This window comes from Chiroxiphia lanceolata, chromosome 2 (assembly GCF_009829145.1).
Source record: "Chiroxiphia lanceolata isolate bChiLan1 chromosome 2, bChiLan1.pri, whole genome shotgun sequence".
Classification (NCBI taxonomy): Eukaryota; Metazoa; Chordata; class Aves; order Passeriformes; family Pipridae; genus Chiroxiphia; species Chiroxiphia lanceolata.
In genome coordinates this window covers 16,553,190-16,578,569 of record NC_045638.1, presented here as the reverse complement: position 1 = coordinate 16,578,569, position 25,380 = coordinate 16,553,190, and the positions used below count along the sequence as shown (strand labels likewise).

The 25,380-nt window shown below is 39.9% G+C and overlaps 1 protein-coding gene across 1 annotated transcript; it reads left to right on the top strand.

Annotated features, from left to right (window-relative positions):
* The first annotated feature begins 1,661 nt into the window (after positions 1-1,661).
* BEND2 (BEN domain containing 2) lies at positions 1,662-25,380 on the top strand. Its single transcript, XM_032680532.1, has 12 exons — positions 1,662-1,897; positions 6,684-6,830; positions 9,625-9,785; positions 11,899-11,970; positions 12,150-12,224; positions 14,985-15,089; positions 17,089-17,602; positions 18,791-18,991; positions 19,904-20,040; positions 20,622-20,835; positions 21,935-22,138; positions 23,498-25,380. Exons 1-12 carry the CDS (start codon positions 1,885-1,887, stop codon positions 23,707-23,709), a joined length of 2,055 nt encoding a protein of 684 aa, XP_032536423.1. The 5' UTR covers positions 1,662-1,884; the 3' UTR covers positions 23,710-25,380.

Here is a 25,380-nt window from a genome sequence, read left to right as displayed (position 1 = left end):
TCTGGGTTTGGTAGATAATTTAAGACCTGACCCAAAGCAATGTGAATGAAACATAGACCATACCCTCTCAATACTGATACCCAATCATTTTATCCTAATACTGTGATCCGTTTCTGTGCATTTTACTTTGCCAAGCCAGCTGTACCATCAAACAAATCCTGGTAATGTAAATTTAAGCTATAATTTCTGTTACTGTCCTCAATGCACAAAAAAGTTTTGGGCTTCCTGAAGACTGGTGTGTAACTGGCATTAATGCACAATTTCACTTATCATTTGAAATGTCCAACACTACAAAATACACTACAAAACCCAAAATGAAACATGACAGAAACAGATAAACGTATAAACAGGTAAACGTATATTTTTATTTTACTGGATCTAATAACTCTAAGAATCAGGAAAGATGGCCAACAAATTAACTTCAGGAAATTTTCTGTGAAAACTGATCCAGGAAAAATTAATTCTTTGTAGGTGTTGTACATGAGTATTTTAAGGTCACTGAAAGAATCACTAGCAAAGGTATTGGAAAAGTCAGGTTTAATATAAAAGTGAAAGCACGACAAAGTTTGTTGATAAGGTTCACTCTGCTATTTACTAGATGGTTAAAGTACACGGAGAAAAAGCAAACTAAAACCTAAAATCAATCAATCTAAACCCCAAATCAACCCCAAAATTATCTATATGGAGGTTGGGGGAGGGTTGGAGGGAAGGGGTAAGGATAAGGATAGGAAAGGGTAAGAATAAAAAGGAATAAAGGGAGACACCCCCTCCTGAGCCACAAGGTTCAGAGTGGACCCCTCTGCCAAACTTAGTCCCAGACTGGACTGACAATTTAGGCTCAAAGGTTTAACAGCACTTAATCAGTAGCTAAAGTTAAACAACAGAAGATTACTAAAATTTACTATAGCACAACAGTAACTCGCAGGCCTCACTTACAAATCTAAAGTACTTCAGAATCTCAGAGAGCAAATTTCACAGTACATTTGCTATAGAATATTCACACTCACATGCACACAGACCTAAAGAGTATGTACAAGGGATATCCCCGTGAATATATACCACCACACTATCCTCATTAGCCACCAGCGTGCTTGTAACAAATGTGGATAGAGCCTTCCTAAATCTTTCACTCGCGAAGCCCAGCCATGAGGTCAGGTTTTCTCACTCTTTCTGAAAGTGTGTTCTGCATTCAAATGCATTAACAGCTGACTCTGCCCTACAACAACCTCCCACCTATTTCCACTCCTTTCAGTTTTCTTTTCTAAACCTGCTTTCTAGATGATTAGTAAGCCACCGAAACTATTTTCAAGACAAAACTTTGTAAAACAGCGTGCTTTAACTCAGAACAGGTGTTATGGCCTCTAGTGTATCAGATCATTCCTTTTGATTTAGCTTCACTTCCTAAAGATTGTACTCCTCTTAGACCTACTTTAAATGCCTTTCTTCTCTTAGTTCCTCCAAATACCACTGCCCCACAAGACTATGGAAATCAGGACTGCTGCGGGAACGGGCGGAGGGACTGATGGGCTGCTGTGCGGGAGCGGGCGGACAGACGGACTGGGTGCTGTATGGATTGGCTGCTGAAGGAGGGTCGTAGCGGACGGACTAGGTGCTGCCAGGCAGACACACCAAGTGCTGCGCTCACACCGCGCCTACTGAGAGAGAAGGCGGTGGCGGCGCCGCCCCCGCGCTCCCGTTTGCCGAGCGCGCCCCCGCGCGCAGCCGCACTGCTCCAAAACAGTTTGTTGCTCACGTCGGAGAAGCCGCTTCCGTTTCCAACGACGCATTCCGGCCACACCTGCCCCTACCCGTGCCCGAACCGCGGCTCGCTCCGCCGTCCGACCCGCCCGAGGAGGACCCCGCGCTCTGCCGCCCCACCAGGCCATGTCCGAGGAGGGTAAGGGCCCCGGGCGGCCAGTCGCCCCGCAGCGGGAAGCGGGCGGGACGCGGCGCCGCCAGGGCGCGGTGGACGCTCCCCCATGGTTCGGAGCAGCCCCAACGCCGCTGCCGACCCGGCCGGGCCGCGCCCACCGCGCCCGTCGCGATTCGCCCGTTCCCGCGCGCCGAGCGCTGCCATTGGCTGTCACTCCTGCCCGTCGCCGCCGCGTCAGGGCCGGCGGGGGCGCGCGGCCGCGGGACGCGCTGGGCGGAGGGGCCCGGGCGCGCTCCCGAGGAGCCCCTGGCGAGCGGGTGTTCCCCGGGGACCCTCAGGGAAGTTGGTGCTCAGGAGTAGGGTCGTCCAGCCACAGTTTGGCTGCCTCACGGTGTAGGTCAGTGTTGGGGGGGGAGGGGGAAGGTTTAGCTTTCCTTAGTCTTCAAGTGGTTGGTGAACGTAGTGACGAAATCCTGGGTTATGCTCCTAAAGTGAAAGGCCTGACCTAATGAGCTTCCCGTTGGAATGCAATGCTCAGAGGTGTATGGGTTTCCTGTACTTTGCGTCAAAACAGATTCGTTTCTGTCAGTTGCGTGCTGCACCTCGCCCTTCCGAGGAGTGATGTTTATACAGACTCACGTCAGTTTAAGCTCATTTAGCTTGCGGTTGCTGTCAGAGACCTCCCCACTAAAGAAGTTCCAGTTGTGTCTTGCTCAGATGCCCAGTTTCCTTGTGTAACTTCATGGTTCAAGGAACTTCTCTGACTAAGAAATAGCCAGTTCACCGTGCAGTCATGCGAGTGCCAGCATAAAGTAGAGGGGTAGGACTGAGGTGTAGCAGGGTGGGAGCATAGCAATCATGATACGCTCCTGGTTAAACAAACATGGTTGTTGATCCTTCTCCTTTGTCCTCAACCCTTTGGTCTCCTGATTGGCTTTGTCTGTAACTCAATAATCTTAACAAATATTGAGTCTGTACCAATTCTTGGCAATAGAAAAGATGTGCCGTTAATACTTTTCTTCAGTCAGAAGTTGCAGTATGAGCTCAAATCTTGTTAAACATCAGAGGTCCCTGAGAGAGAGTTGTTTTACCTTGAGTTTTGGTGGTTTTGGCATCACAGTGATCCAAATACAAGACCTAAAGCCACAGAAAGTATGGTTTTATTATTATATCTCTCCATAGTAAATGGTTTGTATTTGCTTAACATTTGGTTCTGTTGTCTTAGTTTGTTGCAGATTTCACTCATGGAAATTTCGACAACAGCATTCTATATTAACTGTTGTTTCAGTGTTCAGAGGCTGTTCATAAGCATTTTTATCTGTGCTAGAGTATTCTGATGTCTCTGATCCCTGACAGTCTATCTAGATTAAGGACAAAACTATCAGAAGTATGCTAAATTCAAGGATGTGACTTGAAGTAGGCGCAGTCAATTTTTTTTCTGAGTGCCATATTTGAGCATCTTTGTAAAATCTAGTTTGTCTTACACATAGCTTCCATGGCTGGCTGTTGCATCTGGGACTACTGAGATCATGATTGCATATATACAGGAATGTGTCTAACTGAACTCTTAGAAAATGAAGAAAAAACACTGGATTTCTGTGAAAAGTTTGATATGGTGATTTTGCAAGCAGCCCTCCAGGAACTCTGTAGTAGAGGTTTCGATAGGTTTTAGTACAAGTTGGTGCTTTCAGCTCTCTGATTCATGTCCTTTTACCATCCCATACTTGATGGTCACCTACATTTCTGTTTCTGCAATAAGTGAGAGCATTCATCTGGTAATGTCTGACCCAGTACAAGTCCTTCCCTATCCCGCTGGCTTACGTGAGATATTTAATTAGTAACATACCTGGAGAAAGAAAAATAGTCTGTCAACTTGTCTTCAGGCTTCAGCTGATGCATCAGATCCAGTTGTATTTCTGTGCTTGTAGCTTCCATTATCGTGGTGTGCAGAAATTTGCTTAAAACTCTCAGGTATGTCTGCAGTGAGATTGAGTTAATAGCCAAATGATTACCTAAAGCTGTGATGGGATGATACCAACCCTGAAAGGCACTGGTGTCCCTGGTCTCTGTTGTGTTGCTTTGCTTTTTTGTGTGTGTTAGTGTAAGTCTCACACGATAAAATAGAGCAGGATCTAATTGTGATCCAAGTTGATGCTAGCTGTCTCTCCTTCTGTGGGTTAGTTTAAACCCAGCTAAATTCTTTATTTATTTGAATAGGGTTGCTTTGATTTATTAATTTTGGTAGGTAATTCATAGTTGCTACAGAGGTTTTTTGGACTTTTATGTTTTTGTTTTTAACTGCTTTTGAAAGAGTCCAAGTTTTTTTATTGTTTGTTTGCTTAGTTTTACTATTTCTATATGTTTAATACAATCTTTAAATTATTTTAGAGAAAAAAATCATTCTTTCTATCTGTGACCATCAGTGTCCTGTGTGTAGTGCCATTGTGTTTATGTCCCAATTTTTTGTTGTAGTTTGTATTCATCTTTCATTCTAACATTTCCTTTATCTGTATGAGAACAGCTATGTTCAGCACTGGGTAATGGAAATTAAAAGACCTGGGGATGAGGAGGATTTTGGCCACCATCTGAGAGGTCAAAAGTTTTGAGGGACTAATGCTTGTGGCTGCATTGCTTCTGCATCATTGTGGAAATGTGTTGTAATTACTTAGATGTGGTTGGGGATTTTTGCTTTTTTTTAGTTGAGGTGGCTTACCTTTCTGTATTTTCCTGTTTGGTTTATATTTACCCTCCAGCTGTGAGTTGCTGTAGCTACCAACTTTGGAAACACTTTCTGCTCATAGTCCACTGCACCATTGAAATTCTGATTTTAAAACTTATGTCAGGGAGAGTGGTAGAGGGAAGACTGGGCTTTGTGTTCAGTTTAAACCAGTTGTAGAAACTCTTGACTTCTGATCATCATCATCATCATCATCATCATGGCTGGGCTTCGCGAACGAAGATTTGGGAAGGCTTTATCCACATTTGTTACAGGCACGTTGGTGCCAATACGTGACTTTGCTGTCTCTTTGCTGTGTTCTGGTTCCACAGAATTTTTCCCTCTTCTATACCCATTGCTCTGTCTGCTGTAGATTTGAGTGGCATAGTTGCTAATCAGGTAGGCTTGTTTGGCTGCCTTATTTCCTGTTGGCCAAAGTGAGGCATGAGATTTGTGGCAAAGATTATGAATATACAGATAAAGTCTGTACTTTGTAGGGTTGCATGAATAACATACAACGTGTGTCACCTCCTCTATTTCGGGATAGAAAGATGATTGCAGGACATCAGGGGCCCAGCTGTAAGTAGGACGTTTGTCAGGCCGTGCACTAATCTGGCATACTGGTTGGGGAAGTTGCCAGAGAGGATTCTGATCCCTCCTGCTTCATTGCAGATGCCCTTTTCCTGACTCTTCATTAATTCTCTTCCTAAGTAGGTAGAATACTAAATGATTGTCAACAAAAAAAATTGTGCCTGTGAGGCAGTTAGTTAATTCAACACCTGCTAATAACTTCTCATGCGAGCCTGCAATGAACTTCAGTCAGTGAATCACTGAGGTGTTTTGCTAAAAACTGCACTTAAATTAAGTTTGTGAGTAGTCCTGTTGTTTACTTTCTATGCAGCTGATGAAAACTGTCCAAAAACTGTTCTTAGTTGCAGCCTCAGCAGCATATCCTGCTTTGTGTCCACTCAGCTAAACTCCTTTGTGCTGGTCAGCTCTGCCCCAGGTAGATTTTTGGCTTCTTTCACAACTACAAACAATGCTGTCGACTGTGTGGCAGTAGATGGGTGTTTCTGAACAGACCCTCAGTTTGGGCAAGTCTTTCCTAATCTGATGACAGCCAAATCCAAAACCTGCCTGTCTTATTTCTTTTGGATTAGACAGGAGTATTGACCAGAATGAAAACTGAATGAACTGGGGAATTCAGCTTAATTGAAACTGAAGAGGGAAGAGAGCAGGATTTGGAGTGAATTGGAGAGTAAAACCCCAGACCACTGTTACACTCATACAGTTCCGATTCATTCCTGGACCTCGGTCCATCCTATGCAATGAACAGGATAGAGATCCTGTGTTACATACAATTAGAGTGACATTATGCATGTATGCTGGCTGAATTTAAGTTTTATTTCCTAACTTCAGTGGTTCATGGTATGGTTACTTCCATTAACTTGTTTCATGAAGAAAAAATTCCACTCCTTTCCTGACCCTGTCAAAACCACTGGATCTAACAATAATAACTGTAATACAGTTATTCTGAAACGAGGACATTTTTCTCTTGATGTAGTGTGTTTAACTGGAAAAAATCTGGTAGTGCAGATTTGCCATTTGGTGTTCCTGTATGACATCTCCTTGACAACTGATGTTTGGTTTGACCTCAGTACCAAATACACAGGATTTGTAGACTGATTTGTTTCAAGTGTGTTAAGCAAGGCTTATTTATGAAAGATTAATTTGGTCTGGAAGTTTTAGTATTTTTTTTCATGTGCTTGAAAGTGTAAATAGTGGACTCTGTAGAAGTTCTGCTGCCTTAGAATTGTTACTTTTGAAGCTGGGCACTGTAGGAAGAATTGGATACTAAGTAGTTTCAGGAATCCCACCAACTAAGCAATAGTAAGCTGCTTCCCTTCTAGTGAGTGTTAAAACCTCAGTGTATATTTTTAAAAGTGACTTTGCATTTAGTCACTAAAGTGTAACTGGATTTAAAACACCCTGGTACAACTGAGGTAATGCTAGATGTGATACAGGCACTACAGTTGTCATCTGAAATGCAGAATGGTGTATTTTACCTGTTTCTCTTTCTGAATATGCTAATAGATTACATATGTGTGAAGTCTGAAGATGATGTTGAAGCAGTGATAATGGACCATGGAGAACATGGACTGTCTACACAAAGCTGCATGTCAGTGGAACAAAACTGTGAAGGAAACAGTGCTGTTCACCACGTGGGTCAACTTGCCTATGGTAATTACTGATAATTTTTATTGTGATGTAATAGTTAATGGCTAGTTTTAAGGCTGTGTGTTCAGTGCTGCTCTGTTGAATGCTTTCTATATTGGCCATATCTTTAAAACATGATCTATTAGAAAACTACTTCAGGCAAATTGCTTGGCAATGCATTTAAAAGAGGTATCTTTTAGATATTACTTTACAGGTCTTTATATATAGTCAACCCGCTGAAATATTTCGTATTATGTTATATATGATATATTACATTTTAAAAAGACAGCTTTTTACTGACTTATGAAGTAAACGTACCTAGGAATGAATTAGGAAGTAATTTGGAAAATAAATGTAATGGAAAAAGCTAACCTAAAAATTTAGGATTTTAGATAAACTGCCCAGTGTAATTTAGTACTGGAGATACTGATGCGTAATGATAGTAAGATTATTTAAGGTCATAAGTTATTAGCTGTATGTAGCCTTTGGTGATTGTCTCTAATTCATTGTATTTATTTTAACATGCAAGATCAAAGTCTCTCAAAAATCTTAGCCCATGCTTCACTGGCCCAGACAAAAATCATTCATAACTGTTACGATCATTTAGTAATTCCAGTGGCAGTATTACCAGTGAGGAAAATGACTGTAACTAAGTGATGGCACTTACTAGTTTGGGGGATTTTTTTTATTATTCAGCCAGTTGACTCTAGAGAGAATCTCATCAGTATTTATCTTCACAAAGGCAAGTTACATCTGTTTTCTAGTGTTGTTGGGTGTTTCTGAGAACCTTTAGTCTTTTTGGTCTTGCCTATGGATACATATCTGGCAGAGCAAGCTCAATATCACTAAGACACAGATCTAGGTCTTTATTTCTCCCCACCGGCTGCAGAACACTTCTATTTCACTTTTTTTCTTAGCTATTTATGCCCACAAACTCAGTATCACTTTTGCTGGCAATTTTTTTTAGGTCACTGTATTCAGGCCTATATCTAAATTTGGGAACCTCATTATGCAGACCATTAGTTTAACATAAACATAATATGCTTAAAATGTGATTTCAGGGATCTGATGTTTCTCCAGGTGAAGTGGCATTCTGGTTTGGCTGCAGAAAGTGTATGAAGTCTGAGGGACTGTACTGTGCCATTGTGTTAATCCTGCAGCCCTTCTCCTTTCAACATGTCCTCTTGCCTCTGTTGGTGTTGGTCCCACAGAGTGCTCTCTGTCGTGTCCTGAGCTCTCCGTTCTGAAGGTGCTGAGTGCTAGGAGATGAGTGCTGGCTTGGCCTATGTGACAGGCATGGAGGCATGAGGTGGTCTGGGAAAGGAACCAAATTCTGGAGCTGGTTGGGGGAGGATAGATAGGTTTTAATCTTCACTTTATGTATTTTTATTACCCGGTTTATGATTTCAAAATTAGGTTAACTATACTAGTTAAATCTACCACAGATCTTGCCTAGGTTGTATCTGCCAGCTCTGCTGCATTTGTCTGGGCTTTTAAAGCAAGGAAAATTTTTTTCTGGCTTATGATACTGGATATATTTGTACTTTTCTGTCCTGCCCCTGGCCCTTCCTCTTCTGCTGCGTAGAAGAAATGCAGTTGTCTTTGCTTTTCAGTATTTCTCTTAGCTTGTCCCAGTGTCCTGGGATTAGTTTTCTCTTCACTTCTGAGATACTAGCTCTATTTTCCAACTGGGACATGAAATTAGTTCCATTATTTTGCTAAAGTTGTAAGAAGTACCCTTGTAACTTTTCTCATACAGCCCCATTTATGTGGGAGGAATTTACTGTAGCTGTCCACAAAACTTCCTCACCATACCCTTTCAGCTTGGCCTATGCCATCTGAAAACTTCATCATGGCAGAATAATATGGTAGGGACTTGGTGTTGCCTTTTTGTGCCAGATGCTCTCCTTATTATTTCCAAGGTCTTGTTCAGCTTCTTTATTTGTGTTTTAATATATTCTCTTTTCTGTATCTTGTTATCTATATAGTGCTTGGCCCATCTCTAGCTAAAATATATAGAATTCAAGGGAAAGTAGTTACTTTTGTCTGTTTTTCCTTCCTCCACTCATAAGAAGGTTTTATTTCTTGTTAAAAGAGCTGCTATAGCCCTTTCCTGAAAATCTGAGGTAGAAGCCTGTAACTGATGTACGGACAAATTTGGCAGTAGAACCCTTTCTCTTCATTGTGAAAATCCTTTAACATTCTTCAATTCTGGCAGGTCTGGCAATTGTGTGGACTTCAAAAGAATTAGCACAGAGCTAATTCACGCTGGTAATGGCTTTTTAACTGTGCTGGACCCACACGTGGAGAGGTGGAGGCATTCTGTGTATCACTTATGAATAGTTTGTGTTTGGTAATCCCTGACCTGGAACAGGTCTTTTCTGTTGCCCAGTGTTTCAGTATCAAAACTGGAAGGAACCCCATAAATGTAGGGGGGTGACAGCTGAGGACTGAATAAATGGGAACTGTGTTTTATATCGTGGCTGTATTGCCTGAATTTTCAGGGAGCTGGTTGTGTTTGGGTTTTGAATTGGACATGGAAATTAGAACAGAGAATCAAGGGAAAAGCAAGGCAAAATGAAATGGAGGCTGTAGAGACTTTGGAAGAAACAATATTAAATTGAATTTATCATTTCTGATCTAAATGAATTGGATTAATAAGTGTTTGAAAATATGCTGCTAAAGAAATTTGAAATAGCCAAGCAGTTTGAAAGTTAAAAAAAAAAAAGAGGGTGACTGTGCCTGTTTTTACTGTAGTAAAATGCTAAATGCAGTGGGAAAATTGCTGTTGTGTTTTGCTTTCTCTTCACTTTCCCAGGAGGCGAAGGCTTACCCGTGCTAACTGATCAAATGGCTTCACAAATGAGCCATTCTACAATGATGCAGAGAGGAAATGGTCACAGCCCTGAAAAAGTGGATTTTATGGTTTTGCGTAATAAAAGAAAACGAATTTGTCCTACTGTAGTGGAACAGAATACGGTATGTTTCTCCAAACAGTAGCTCTTGGTTTTGAGGCCAATTTCAGTGTTATTTGAAATGTCACTTTTCCTTCACTCTTGTATGATCATTGGATGACATCCCAGCGAAGAAGATAAGCTGGATATCCGTGCAGTGCTTGAATGCTTCTAGCAAGTCTCCAGCCTCTCATTCTGCAGTCTGTATGCACATTCAGGGTTGCCCTGTCCCAGGTGCAGGATCCAACACTTGTCCTTGTTAACCTTCATATGGTTAGTGATTGCCCAGCTCTCTGATTTGTCCAGATCTCTCTGCCTTCAAGAGAGTCAGCAGCTCCTCCTAGCGTAGTCTCGTCAACAAACTTAGTATTCCTTCTAGTCCTGCATCCAAGTCATTTATGAAGATGTTGAAGAGCACAGGGCCCAATGAAAAAAATAAAAATCTTGTTGATCAGGTAGAAGATGAAGTTAACCAAAGTCCTACATCCCTTTCCCAAAAGCAGAAAACAGTTGATAGATTGAACAACTTTCATGTTCCAAAGCTTCTTAGGAACAAGGCTGTTAAACCACACCCTGTGGCAATGCTGTATTTAAATTAAAAATCCTTCTGAGGGCACCTTCTGCCAGTTCTACACCAGGATGACACCAATACATGTCACACAAAGCTCTGAGGAACCCCATTAGTGACAGGTCTCCAGTCTGATATTCCCCCATTCACTGTTACTCTCTGTGCTCGATGCATGAGCCAATTGCTCACCCACCACAGGATGTGTTTATCCATCTGTGTGCTGGACATTTTGTCCAGAAGGATCCTGCGAGAGACAGTATCAAAAGCTTTACTGAAATCCAAATAGATTACGTCAACTGCCTTCCCTTCATCAGCCACGTGGAGTCATCTTGTAATAAAAGGAAGTTAACTCTGACAAGCAGGACTTTCCCCTCATGCTGGCTGTGACTGATGACTTCTTTGTCCTTCAGGTGTTTTTCAGTAACTCCCAGATAGTCTTCTCCATGATTTTACCGGTCACTGAAGTTCTACCTGTTGTAAACAAAACAAAAGAAACACCCTCCAGCTTTTCTTTTTTAAAATAAGACCTGATTAGTTTAAAAAATAGAAGAAAAAACCCAGAAACACCACCAGCAGACTCATTACTCCTGCGGTGTATGGTGGATGGGAAAGGCACCCATCCAGTAAAAGAAAAATGTCAGGATTGTCCAGGTGGTGGCGCCGTTCTTCCTGTATAAGAACAGTTTACAAGCAGTGAGAAAATTGTCTCTTCTAGACATTTTTTACAGGTTCTGCTTGCAGTTATACCCATTGAGATAAGCACTTTTTTTTAAATGGTTTGTTCAGTGTAAAAATATACATGAAGTCTCATAACTTAGACTCATATTAGAGTTCTTTCCCAGTCTAAATGATTCTGTGATTACGTAAGTCTGGCTGTATAGTAGGTATAGTTAAATGAGAAAGTTCTGGCCAAATAAAAACACGTATTATTTTATATGTATATATATGTGTATATATATATATATGTGTATATATATATATGTGTATATATATATATATATATGGGGGGGGTACACACACACACACACACACACACACACACACACACACACACACAGACACACACACACACACAGAGAGTCCCTCCAAGATACTCAGCTCAAGCTGAGTTCCAAGTTCCAGTTATTCTGTTGTTGTACCATGCCAAAAATACTTAAAGGAGCCAGAGGTCTGAGGCTCTGCTATGACAAGCTCATTGTCAAGTCGGTAAGGAAGCCTTGTCTGGCTGTGAAAGTGGGGTGTACAGGGAGTCAAGCCGGGCCCCATCAGCTCACTGGAACCACTTGCTGCAAAGGGGCTTCAGTCCCAGCAGTGAAAGTCTCTGGTGTTGGAATGTGACTGCCAGAGTGGTTCCCAAATGGTCAGACAGGAAAGTTTCCTTAACACAGCAGTATATAAATAAGCAGACTGTGTTAAGTCTTGTTTGCTTGGGCTCTCCTGTAGCCAGGGGAGGGAATATAACTACAACTGAAAGTTTCCAAGTTGGATTCCTAGGAAGTTCTTCCCACAATTTATATTTTGAATACTTTCATTATTCAAAACATTACATGCTCTTTATGTTATTTCCCAGATGAGAACCAGGGAAGAAGAATATGAAGATAGTGACAGTGTCATTTATGAGTATGAACCAGACTATGAATGTGTAAGTTAATTTTGTTTTGTTTGACTGACTTTGAAAAGCTGCTTTGGGATGTGTGTTTTGGGGTAGGCTGAAGTAACATGTGAGATTTCAATTTGGGATTTATTTTCTTAATGTGATATCCTAAGCCTGTGTATATATTAGTAGCTTACACTCTGTTTTGTTTTATTTCTATGAAAAAGGAGAGTATTGTATCTGAAGCTTCCTATGCTGGATATCAACAGATTACACTTATGGAGGTCCTCAGTTATTGCCAGGTATTTTTTTTCTTTATATCTGAAATGTCATTTAAACAACTTCAGTTAAACTTCAGGAAGATTTGTATTCTTTATGTGACAACCTGTGACTTGATCTTTTCCAATTGTTCACTTTTTAGTTGCCCACTTCAATATTTTCAATGAAAAACTAATCTCCTTCATATTCTCTGAACTTTTCACACTATAGCTGGCAAGAATACTTTACAAATATTAAGCTTTTAAACAAAATATAAATTCTAGTGATTTACTGGGAGGACCTTCACAGTAATGGGAAAGATATGACTATGATACACACCCAGCTATTGAAAGTATGTATTGCTTGCCAAAGGTGTGCCAAAATTCTACTAGTGTTGTTTTTATGAGTTCTTTCCTTTTAACTTCTGAAGCAGTAGCATGTGAGATTGAAAATAACTGCACTGAAAGCTAAAAGCACCCCATATTTATGCAGGTGAGCGCTTGTGTGACGGGGTCACAGTTTAGAGTGAAAGACGTTCCAGCTGTGCTTTAGGGAAGTCAATTTGTGAGTGGCTTTTAGCCAAGTGTGAATGTCTTATAAGTCTCCTTAAGCAATACATTCAGGAATGTGGTGGATGGAGGTTGACTATGACTGTGTGAGTAACAGTCTTGCCAGTCTGGGAATGTGTGCAGTAATAAATAGCATTAAGAGAAACTATAGCCTCTTTTGCTGCCTACAGGCACCTTTCCGTCTCCTTCACTCCACTGTTATCCCCTCCTCCCAGTGGCTCTACACTAGGGCTACATGAAGCCTTTTTATAATACCTGTACTGAGCTCCTGAGCTTTCTCTTGTTTAGACTCAACAGTCCCAGCTCCCTCAGCCTGTTCTCATAGGAGAGACATTCCCATCCTTTCATCTCCTTCATGGCTTTTCACTGGTCTCTCTCTAGTACGCCCATGTTTCTCTTGCACTAAGGAGACCAGAGCTGGACTCAGCACTTTGACATGTGGCTTCACCAGTGCTGAGCAGAGTGGAAGGATCACCTCCCTCATCTTGCTGGCAATACTTTGCCTAATGCAGCCCAGGGTACCATTCTCCACCTTTGTTGCAAGGGCACGTTGCTGACTCACATTAAACTTAATCAGGATCCATAAAAGGATGAGGAGATCCCAGATGCTTTTTTGCCAAGCTGCTTTTCAGCTGGGTGGTCCCTGGCATGTACTGGTGCCTGGGGTTGTTCCTCCCCAGGTGCAGGACTTTGCACTTCCCCTTGTAGAGCTTCATGAGTCTCCTGTCAACCCATTTCTTCTGCCTGTTGATGTCCCTCTGGACAGCAGCATGACCCTGTGGTGTATGAGCTGCTTCTGCCAGTGTGGTGTCATCTGCAGAGTTGCTGACAGTATACTCTGCCCATCATCCAAATCGTTCATGGAGATGTTAAACAGGATTGAACCCAGTACTGACCCCTGGGTACTCTGCTAGTTACTGACCATCATTTAGACTTTGTGCTGTTGGTCATCCCCCTCTTGGCCAAGCTGTTCATCCGTGTTGCTGTCTGCTCATCCAGCCTGTATATCATCAGCTTGTCCCTGAGGATCTTACAGGGGATAATGTTCAAGGCCTTCCTCAGATCCAGGTAGACAATGTCCACATCTCTACTCTGATCCAGCAGGCCAGTCATTTCAAGGTAGAAGTTTATCAGGTTGATCAAGCATAACTTCCACTTGGTGAAGCCATGCTGTGACTGTTGGTGGTATTCTTGTCATTCATATGTCCAGAAATGGTTTCCAGGGTAGCTGCTCCATTACATTCCCAGAGATGGAGGTAGGCTGACTGGCCTGTAGTTCCCTCAGTCCCTTTCTTTGCTGCTCTTCAAGGTAGGTGTGGCATTTGCTTTCATCCAGTCTTCGGACGCTTCTCCCATTCACCTTGGTCAATCAAAGGCTGTCGAGCACGGCCTTGCAATGTCATCAGCCAGCTCCTTGAGCACTTGCCAGTGCATGCCATCAGGCCCCTTGGACCTAGGTGTGTCCAGTTTGCTTTAGTATTCTCTGACCAGATCCTCTTACACTCAGTGTGCCTTCCTTGGTCCAGCCCTTACCACTGGTCTCGGGAACCTGGGATTCTGGAAGGCTGGTCTTGGTAGTAAAGACTGAGGCAAAGGTGGCATTGAATCACTCAGCCTTTTCTGTTCTTTTATCACTGGGTCCCCTTTCTCATTCAGCAGCGGGCTTGCACTTGCCCTATCCCTCTTTTTGTCACCTGCATACCTACAGAAGCCCTTCTTGTCTGTGGCATCCCTGGCTACATTCAGTTCCTTCCAGTTGGGACTTGACTTTACAGACAGGATTTTTCTAAATATTTCCCATTGGTGTTAGAGAAATCAATATTTCAGTGACTGCCGGTAAGGCTTTTACCTGTGTGTTTGGAAACTTATTAGGACTTAAAATAATACCTAATGTGCCTTAGAGCTTGTCAGAAACTTGTCAGTGTATCATAAAACATGAAAATAGGTACAAATAAAATATCTACTGGAAGCAGTAGGAGCAGCCTTCAAGTGCCAGCTGCCTTAGAGTCACAAGAGTAAACTTCTCTGAGAATTCTTTTTACTGTAATATTTACCACTGTTATTGCATTTTTTGCCTAAATTGATTTTTAATATGATTGCAGAATGTGTATATTATCTACAGATCTTAGCCAGTTTTAGGGAGGGAATTTACCTTTTAATTGAACTTTCTGGTTTCTTTAGGTTTAGTTTGGGTTCTTGTGAAACAGTACTGTTTTCACTCTTACTTGTCAACAGGCCATGTATGATGCCATTCAGAAATTGGATAAAAAATTTGACGTGCTTCATCGAAAGGTCTCAGAAATGCAGCATACTCGTGTAAAGCCACTGTTGCTCAAACCTGTGAGTATTAAAGACCTAAGACATTTATTTTTTCTTTAATTCACTCATTTCCTCTGATGCTTATTTAAAAAAACAATTCCTTCACTAAGATTAAAATTAGTAGCAAAGTAGTAGACTTAGAATCTACTTCAGTTAAATTACTTGAGATTTCTTACTATTTGCCAGCTTCTGTCTCCTGTGTTATTATTGACTGGTGGTCATAGATTGGTAGTGGCCCCCGTCAAATCCAGGATGCTGTGATAGATGCTGTAAAATTCTGTTTGCATTGGAATGAACAGAAATTAATTGTGTAGGTACATCTTAAACTTCAGTACATTGCTCTTGTATCTTTGCAACGTGATGTGTTGTCTTACTGGTTTCTGCAGTTAAAAGAAAGTTTAAGCATTGGTCAGGCTGGTTCAATTGACTAACTGATTTTTAGATCTCAACAATGTGTTGTCATATCCATTACAGTCTAGAATTTATTATTTTTCTTAATAAAAGCACCTTTTTCAATGTTTTTAATAAGGTTTGATATTGAGTACATGCTATTCATTTTGTTCCTGTTAACTAAGGAGACACAATGTTAGTACTTCTAACAATGCTCTTTAAAAGGAAAGCATAACAGATAATTTTTGAAGAAGGTCATAAAATCCATAATGACCTTTTTTGTCAACAATACTGCAAAGCTTTTAATGTGGCAGATGTGATCCTGCTGTCAGGAGATGTCAAGGCAGCAGTAAGGCCAGTTGCTGTAAGGGTGGGTAAAAGCAATGAATTCCTCATCCATCTCAGCTATCAGGAGGATACTAGGTTTTATTTGGGATGTGGGGTTTTTTTCAACTCCAAGCTTTTACTGTCCACACATCCAAAACCATGAGATCTAGGGAATAAACTGATCTTTTCACCTACACATGAACCCTATGAGACCTCTGTGCTCTTACACACTCCTCTCTGATCATGTGGGATGGCAGCTGCTTTAATGTTTGGCTTGAAAGTGACCTGTGCTGCCTTTTTTTTTTTTTTCCTCCAGGGTTTTATCACTATAAGCTTGTAGGATGCAATCTGCCAACTCTTTAAAACCAACAGGAATGCTGTTGGGTTTTTTTATAGCTGTACCATTGTTGTATCTGTGAAGGGCTAAGCATATAAATAAGGAAAGGTTTGTGCTAAAGGTATGGGTTTTTATTATATGAATTCCAAAAGCTGGAAAAAGAGCCAAGCTTTCAGATACATAAGCCTTTCTTCAGGTCATAGATTTTTATAATATTACAAGGGTGAAATATAATGGGATTTCTGTAAACAAGCAAACCAACCCACCAAAAATTAAACAAAATAAGAAAAACAAACCCACATGTGTCATCTACATTTGGTGGCTACCGACTTGTGTTTTGAAGTAGAATACACGCTTTAGGGATCGTATATTTTTTGATAAAAGTACTCAAAGTGGTGAAAAACTTAGCCCATCTCTCAGTTTGTCTTAGTTTCTTTGGAATCTTCCATTGTAGATGAGATCTGCATGTTTAATGTTTTCAGCTAGCAAGTAAAGAAAGAAGAGAAAGTGAATTTTTTTTTTCTTCTTTGAAAGGAAGCTAGCGTGGCAGTGAAGGCATCCCTTGAAAATTCATCAGACTGGGTCAATGGCTGAAAAATTTTAGATTTTATTTTGCCTATTTACCTTTTTATAGAACATCTTTAAGAACCTTTACAAAGTTTTTCTCATTATATATTTGTCTAGAAAGCAATTATGCCAACACCTCACATGGAAAAAAATTGAGAAACATTGAAGCTTATCAGATAATTTCTTAGTGTTGCAGCTACAAGTGAGAATAGAGGAAACCAGAGGGAAGGCTAAAAAGTAACAGCTCTGAGTTAATGACATTGACTACTTCAAGGGAGAGTATACTGCCAATAGCATAATTGCTAAAATTTAGTTTTCCTGGTTTGCTAAAAAGAAAATAAAAAATGACCAGCTATGTCTAATTTAATCTTTTAATTGTTTTCTGAATCACATTTCCAGAAACCAGTTGGATTTTCATACAGAAGTTCCAGTCATTTGCCCCAAGGAAAAATAAGAGTACAAAAATCCATGGAAAGGGACTTAAGTCTTCATCTCTCTTCACCAGGCCAGGGAAGGCGTAGTCCAGTTGTAAGGGTTCCTTTACAAAATGGCCATGCTCAAGTCAATTCCACAGTAAAACATGCTCAGCAGAGTTTTCAGTTTGAATCACAGCAGCCTGTTGGTAGGCAGAGCCCACCACTCCCCACTATAGTTTCAACGCATTCATTGCATTCATCATACACAGCAACTAATGAGATGCCTGACCTTTCACCACAATCAAATCTTGCACCCAGTATTGTGGAAAGTACTGTCAACGTTGCATCTTCACCAGTGGCATCATCATCGATGCCAACACCGTCTGAGGCCAGTCAAGAAGAAAATGCTGTGGTGGAGAACTACAGAAATGCATCTGGGGATGTGAATATTAGTGAAGAGCTACCGTCTTCCTCAGTCTTCATCGACCCTAGCTTTGGTGAGTTCCTTTGTGATAAATATTCAGAAACAAAGGCTAAAAAACTGCTGCTAATATTAAAAAGATATGCCTAAAGAAATTTCATTATCATAATTTAGCAAAAATAAAGGAGCAGAACTGGCTGACTGACACACATTTCTATAAATACTGCTTAAAACTCTTGAAACAAACATCACAGGAATGTTTAATATACCAGAGATCACTGAAAAACCTCTGCAGTGCACATACAGTTGTTTAGAGTACTACAAGCCTGTGATTTACAGGAGGTGCTTTGGGTTCTTTTAAGACTAGATCCTCTTTTTTCTCTCTTGAGACACTTGATGTAAACTTTTTTAACCTCTGTATAATTCATAAGTAATGTATGCATGTGTTTAAAAAGGCAAAAGAGATTGCCACTAAAGCTCAGTGAGGCATATGCCTGTAGGCACATTTTAAGAAAGCAATTTACCTGATCTGTGTGAAGGAAATACCTGTTTTCTTCTCGTGGAGGATTTTATCAGTGAAACATCCTTTCTATACTCAAATCCTCCAGTGTTTGGTTTATTTTAAAATACCTAATTCCACAGAAAAGCAATAATTCCATAGATCATTGCATTATAATAAATATGCAGATATAAAAATAGCACGGTGTCTTAAAAACTAATGTCTTTATAAAGTATAAATGCCCAGAATTATGTGGAAGGCTGAGCTATGAGTTTTTGTTGCTTTTGGTCTAAAAAATAAGTTCATACAGCTGAAGAACTGCATGAATAGTAGGTGAAATACTTGGATATCTATCTACAAATTTGTAAACAATGTATGTTTTAGCAATACTATGTATGGATATGCCATTCTTCATGAGTCATTGTCTTGAAAACATACAAGGTATCTGCACCTGTGTAAAATAGGCCAGTCTGAACATTGTGGATTCCTGGGTGTCTAATGTATCTTCTTGGGTGTTTTGATTTCAGTTTGTTATGTTGGTGGTTAATGTAAATGAAAAAGATATTTCTATTACCTTTCCAATTTAAAGCTTCTTTTGGAAGAGCAAGGATAAGTAATAATATGTAGTAGAATTAACCATAGCGAAGAACATATTCTGAGAGTACCATGGAGATCAAGAGAAAGAGTTTGAAAAAGTGTTCTGTTTTTAACAAGTTGCTTGGGAGTTTTAATTTTTTTTCTTTAAATGCTTTTGTTTTACAAAAGAGTTTGTCGGTGACCCAGCGAGAAATGTAAAAGTTCTTGGAAATGATTTGGTGAAGGCTCGGCAAAAGACTAAACCGAAGTACGCCGCACGCTACCTGGTTCGTGTCCTGTTCCCCAAGAAAACACTGTTGTGCAGCGTTATGGGAGCGAGTGCACGAGGGCGCAGGACACTGGATCCAAACAAAATTGCTGCAATAAGAGGTATGTTGCCTTTCAAAATGCACAGATTTACTTCTTTAATACTTAACAAAGTTTTTAACTTACAAGAAATCCTTTTCTGTATGTTTCTAGCATTGTCTAGCAACGGGTGAACAGATAAATGCCGTAGTAGATGTGCTCCACTCTGCAGTGTCTTTTTGTTTTGCATGTCCTACTTCATAATTCTCATCGTTCATGTTTCTTCAGTGTAGATAAAACAATTTGAATTTCTCTTGGTTTTGTGTGCTCCACGTTCATCAGTCATACTCACTCTCTCTAAATTTTTCATTGCAATTTATTTTGTGTTTGTGTGTGGCATGGGTTTTGTGGATGGGTTTTTTTGGTTGGTTAGGTTGGGGTTTTTTTATGGTCAGGGTATACTTGGGACAAACATTAACCTGTGATTTTTAAATACTCTTTCTCTTATGTTCAGTTCTCTGGATTGAGAAATGGTAAAGATGGGGAGGGTATTATTTTTTTTAAATGTCAAGCCATTTACACAAATCCCATGGTATGTATGTATTAAAGGGTTAAAAGAGTGAGATTATATAAGATGTGAAATGGTTGCAGCATTACCCTGTCTCTGTTCTTTGTGGGCTTTTTTTGTTGTTGTTGTTTTTGAAGTTAGTATGATAAATCACACATTTCCCCTAATTCTACCAGGAAATATTTTATATAATAACATCATTCACAACACCTCAAAAAAGTATCATTGAGCATCTTGAATTCATCGTGCTGTTTAGCTTCAAAACATGAGCTTACTGTTGCTATTTGTAGATGGAAATCTAAAGCTTGTAAATGGAAAACAGTAAACATGAAGCATTTCTTAGCTTGCGTTCTCTTTCTAAATTAGAATACTTCTAAATGCCATTTTATGTCATGAAACTTTAAACATTTTCTATATTTTATTTGTAGAATTTCTGGTAACTAACTTTCCAACCTATGATTTGAGTGAGCATGGAAAAGACTGGAAAACCTGTATCACAAATGTCAACGCTATGATCCGCTGTTTACGCTCTGAAACAAAAAGAAACTCAGGAAGTTCTCTTAAGGTGATAATTTTTTAAGTACTAAGTTTGTGCATTTTCTCAGATTAATTATTTGAATTTCTCATCATACAAGTGCTCTAATTGGAAATTCCTTGGGTTCTGTCTCTGTGTTGCTCAGCACAGGCCTGCTGACTGTAGCGCTGGTTCCGTGTGGGAATACTGGAAGCATGTGCCTTTCTCTTGCTCTGCCTCTTCCTGCTCCTGTGTCCACTGTTCAGTTAAGAGATGTTTAAGCAGAGGATATGAAAAGGAAGGCACTGCAAATGTTGCCCAGACGTAGCGTCAAATTTGATTGAGAGGTTAAACATGTAGCTGATAGCACTGTTTTCACAAGCTTTTCTTTCAGATATATCCAGCCATGCCTTTATGTTGACTGAAAAATAACTCCCAAAACACCTCCATTTACCTCTGCTTCTGAAATGCTCTTTGCATATCTCTGAATATTTATTATCTGTTTCACCTGTTATTTTCATGATAGAAATTCAGGAGTAACTATATTGTAAATATCTGAAATCTAATTTATACTAATTAGAAAACTGGTAGACTTCTCCCGCTGCATATGCTAACCTCATTTAATGTTTCAGGAGACAACTGAGGGGAAAGAAAAAGTGGCTGATGCTCCAGATACATCTCAATGTGTAGATTTAAGTTATAATGAAGATAGTGGAGGCAATTCACAAAACTCTCAGAAAATGACCGGCTCCACAACTGACACATCACAGAATTCGGGATTGGATAAGTTTCCAGAAGCTTTCCACACATCTTCAGTCAGGAAACAACAGTCTTTGGAACCTATGGGTAAATTAAGAACTTTCCATTTTCTGGAATTGTTTGTTACGTTTTAAGTGGTCAATGATAGGCAAAAGATGATACTGTAGGTGTAATTATGTAATAAAGGGATCGTCTGAACTATGTGACTCTTCCTCTTAAGGCAGTCATATGGTATATGTATAGTAAGTCTTCAAGGGAGCAAATAAAAACATTATCTTGCTAATAGAACATTTGTCTGTGTGCATCTACCAGTGTCCTGTAATGCATATCCACTGTAAGACTGGAAAATTCATCTTCAGATACTCTGTTCAGTTGTCCTAGCTTTTTTGTTTTATTTAGTAGGTATTGTACTTTAAAGGAGTAAGCTAGCTCAGAACATCTATGAAATGGTATTGCAATTTCAGAAGAAAAGCACACCTTTCTGTAAAACTGACTCTGTAGGACAATAAAAATCTTAAAGCTGCCTTTATATTTTTAATGAAAGTAAAATATACTTTTACGATATACAAATGCATTGTGAAAAAAATCCATGTACAGCATGGCGTAGAAAGTCTCAAGGAAAATGAGCTGAGATTAGTTGCCCTTGGAAATAATTTGTTTGCTTAGAATCACTTTTGGTCTATATCAGATCTGCTTCTGCACCCAACATTTGTTAGTCTGATCCCACAGATCTCCTTTTTTTTTTTTTTAGTGTTCGTAGTGAAGTCAGATTGAAGTAGTTATTCACTCTTTTTCTGTTTCTGTTTACAGAATCTAAACACCACTGAAATAGCAGAACTTTTTTTACTCATGTGATCGGAATAGCATAATCTTTTCATGTGAGATGAAAACAAGTTAGAAAACAATCAATAATGCAGGTTACATTGCTAGCATTGCTGAAGACATATCAGAAATACTGTTACATGGTTGTAAAGCAGGGTTTTCTGGCTGCTTGGACATTTGTCTGCAGTATGTTTCATTTTAGCATTAGCTGTAGTGTTATGGTTCTGCTCTGTTCTTTCCAAGCAAGTAGAGTAGCTTCAGGGTAAACTTCTGGTGTTAGTTTTGGTGTAATACAGCCACTTTGAACCATGGTCAGTGTTGGCTGAGTAAAATATCTCTCTTCCCTCCGTATCATCTTTTCTAGAACATCTTGGGAGCCCACGGCGCAACGTCCAGTTGCCTTTCTCAGTCATTTATGTAGCCAAGGGGAAGACGCGGCCAGAGCTGTCAGCTCGCTACCTAATTCGTCATATGTTCACTGAAGATGTGCTGGTAAAAAGCAATGTATATGGTAGTCTTGATCGTGGCATGAGCCCCCTGGATTCCAACAAAATTAATGCTCTCAGAGGTAAGAAAATCTCCGTTCAAATGGTAATATGGGGAAATTAACAAGAGTGATTAACTTTATAGTCTATAAACAAAGCATGAAACTTGAGAAATTAGTCTGTGAAACCATTCTGACAGGTATTAGTGCCAGCAGTGAAACAGATGGAGAGGATGTAGATGGAGTTATATTTTAGTAGCTCAAGAAATTCTCCAGATCACAAAGCTGGTTCATGTGAAAAAACTCCATTTCCATGACATCTGCTTAAAAGGGCAGTGCAGTGGGAGATGGAAGCAGTGGAGGACATCTGGGATGATTTCTTAGTATAGGAGCTAGGTAGATCAAGCAGAGGTGTCATGCATAGCAAGTTATATACCCTTCATAAAAAGGTTTGATGTGTGATAATTGGTGGATAATAATTGCCTGGAGAGACTACAAAATCCTGGACCTCAAGATCCTGAGTAGAGTAAAAGGTCTGAGTAGGTTTGGAGAGCAGACTTCACCTTACTTGAGAAACTCTCAGGTGGAAGCTTGTGAGAGACAGCTTTAAATAGGAGAGAAGCTCAGGGAAGTTGATAGGTCTTTAAGGACAGCATTCTGCAAGCACAAGAGAGTCCATCCTGACAAGAGAACTGGTAGAGCTATGGGGAGACAAGTTTGACTAAACAGGGAATTTATAACTGACCTCTGGAGCAAAAAATTGTTTATGGAGATTAGAAACAAGGAGAGCTTTTGAAGTGAAACTTATTTAACTGTTGTGATTTAACCTGTCAGGTAGCTGAACACCACACAGCTGCTTGCCCACCTTCTTCCCTCCTGTCGTGTTCTCCCTCCCCATCCCACTGGGATGGGGGAGAGAACTGGGGAAGAAAAAAAAAAGAAAAACAGCAAAATTTATGGGTTGAGATAAGACGGTTTAATAGGAGAGAAATGTGAGTTAGTAAGGTTGCATATTTGACTAGTTACCTTCATCTGGAAGACACTCTTAACATGATACTAGGATACCATGGAGATATGATTTAGTCTTTGGTAGTTTTGCAAGAAGCAGGGAGTTGCACTCTGAGCCATATGGGTCTCTTCTGATTTGTTCTGTGATTCATCACACTTTTTTGCAACGTGGATTTCCTAACAAATCTTGGAACTGCTCGTCCTCCATGTCTGGAATCTAGGGAGGTTGAAAGGGTTGTTAAGGTCCAGACAGTGCATGCTAAGAGCTCCACAGGTTGGCACGACTGCCTCTCAGGCTACAGCATTGAAGGTTAATAAAATGAAGCTGTCCTGTTTTGGTAGCACACACTTGTTTTGGCTTAATTACATCAAAAGAGAGTACATAGCTTGCATAAATAATTGATAACTCACTATTACGTACTTGTTTATTCTTAGACTTCCTTCAAGAGAATTTTCCATCCTTTGATCTAAATGAAAGTGGATTTGATTGGAAGGCATGTGTGGCTGCCATAAACAGCACAATCCGCAGTCTCAGACATGAGCTTAAAAAGGCTACGGTTGGAATCCGCCAGAGAGCCTTGGCAGTGCCGTCATCGAGTGCAGAGTCCTCCAAGGAATCCCGCTTCAGTAAAGCCAATGGAAAGTAGCATTATCATGTCATGGATTGAAGCCCTCTACATCTGGCTCAAATCTTAATTCATCAGGTTTTTATAAATTCTGTGTAGAAGCCTGTAAAATCGAGTTGTCCCATTAAACCAAATTGTCAGCAGCGCTTAATAGTATCACTTCATGAGACCAAAGTTAGCAGAAGACTTGGAAGCCCTATCTCCTTGTATAAGTAGCATTTGTGCTCCTCAGAAATTCCTTTCACTGTTCTTTGTTGCATTTGCAATGTGCTCTATCTTAAAAGCATCTTCTCGTTATTCATTGAATCTGAAAGATTAATCTGATTAGAAAAGATGCACTGTGCATCAGGTCAGCAGAAGCAGATGGAAAAGAGGAGAGGAAAGAATGGTCCTTCTTGGAGGATGAATCATAGCCAGCTAAGTTATCTAATTATGTGTGAGGAATGAAATTTGCTTTGACAATTGGATATTTCAAGCAAAAATATCGGAAAGGAAAAATATTTTTAATTGCATTTAGTTAACTTGTATCTGGACTTGATATTGGGGGTGTTTTCCAACCTTAATGATTCTGTTTGCCTCCTGTAGCAGACTTTTCCATAGGATAAGAGGCAGACAACCATGTAAGTACAGTTGGATTAGTGCTTTGCTCTGATTTAGCTCTACGAAAGGGCAAAAAAAGCACACAGAACAAACAGTTCAATGGTTTGTTGTTCAATGGAAACTATTTTTCCTTGATGAAATTTAAAGGTAATACTTCTTCAGTATCCTGAACTCCACCATACGGTCTCTGTTACGTGTTTTTCCAGCATCAGGCACTGTCCTGCCAGTGTCCATGTACTGGCAGACTGGTGTGTGAGTTTGCCTTGCCACTTGCATCGTGTCTGAGCACAGTCTCAGAGGTCCAACTTCTTCACAGAAAGAAGCTGCTCAGAAGACTGGCACAGAGAACCGATTTTACCTCTGAAATTTGAGGCAACGGTGGCTTCCAAAGTTATGGCTGTGTACATAGCAGAACTGTCCTCTCCTAGGCAAAGATTTCATAGTTTATTTGTTAGCAATAGGATAAAACAGTGAAGTTTATTTATTCTCACTTCTGTTCATAACACGCAGTATTTATTATATATAGCGTAGGACTGGCTTTTTAACTGTAAATTAGGATATGCAATGGCCTTATCAGATATGACATTAGTAATTTAAGTTCCCCCTGCCACTTCCTTGCAGAAGTCCTCTGTATGAATCAAGAAGTAGGCTGAATTTCTGATTTTCTTTTTTTACTGGAAATGTACTGCAAATTTGATTGTTCTGGTGTGCTACTAACAAATTTTTCTGTTACTGATCTATACAGTTAGTATATGCCAAGAACTTTGGTGTGTGTAGATATTACTAGTTCAAAACCTTAGAAAAAGCCAAAAATGCTTATATTTTTTCAGTAGTTTTATGACTTCTTTTCACTAGAATGATATATTTATTGAATGATCTGTTTGGCACTGAAATCTGTAAAGTGTGGTGCATACCTATCGCTTCCGTATTGAAAAGAGAATTGAATAATTGAATCAAAGTAGAAATAGTTTTCTTATTTCTGTTTCAAATGTATCAATTTTTGCTAAGTTTTATAAGATCAAATTACAGTATTTTGCTGTTAGGATGAAGTATTTTACAAATAAAACCATCACATATAGCTCCTTGACTACA

Excerpts from the sequence above, each read along its gene's own strand:
- BEND2 (XM_032680532.1), top strand. Across the intron at positions 18,992-19,903 it reads CAAAATTGCTGCAATAAGAG|AATTTCTGGTAACTAACTTT; the intron begins GTATGTTGCCTT and ends TTTTATTTGTAG. Across the intron at positions 20,041-20,621 it reads ACTCAGGAAGTTCTCTTAAG|GAGACAACTGAGGGGAAAGA; the intron begins GTGATAATTTTT and ends TTAATGTTTCAG.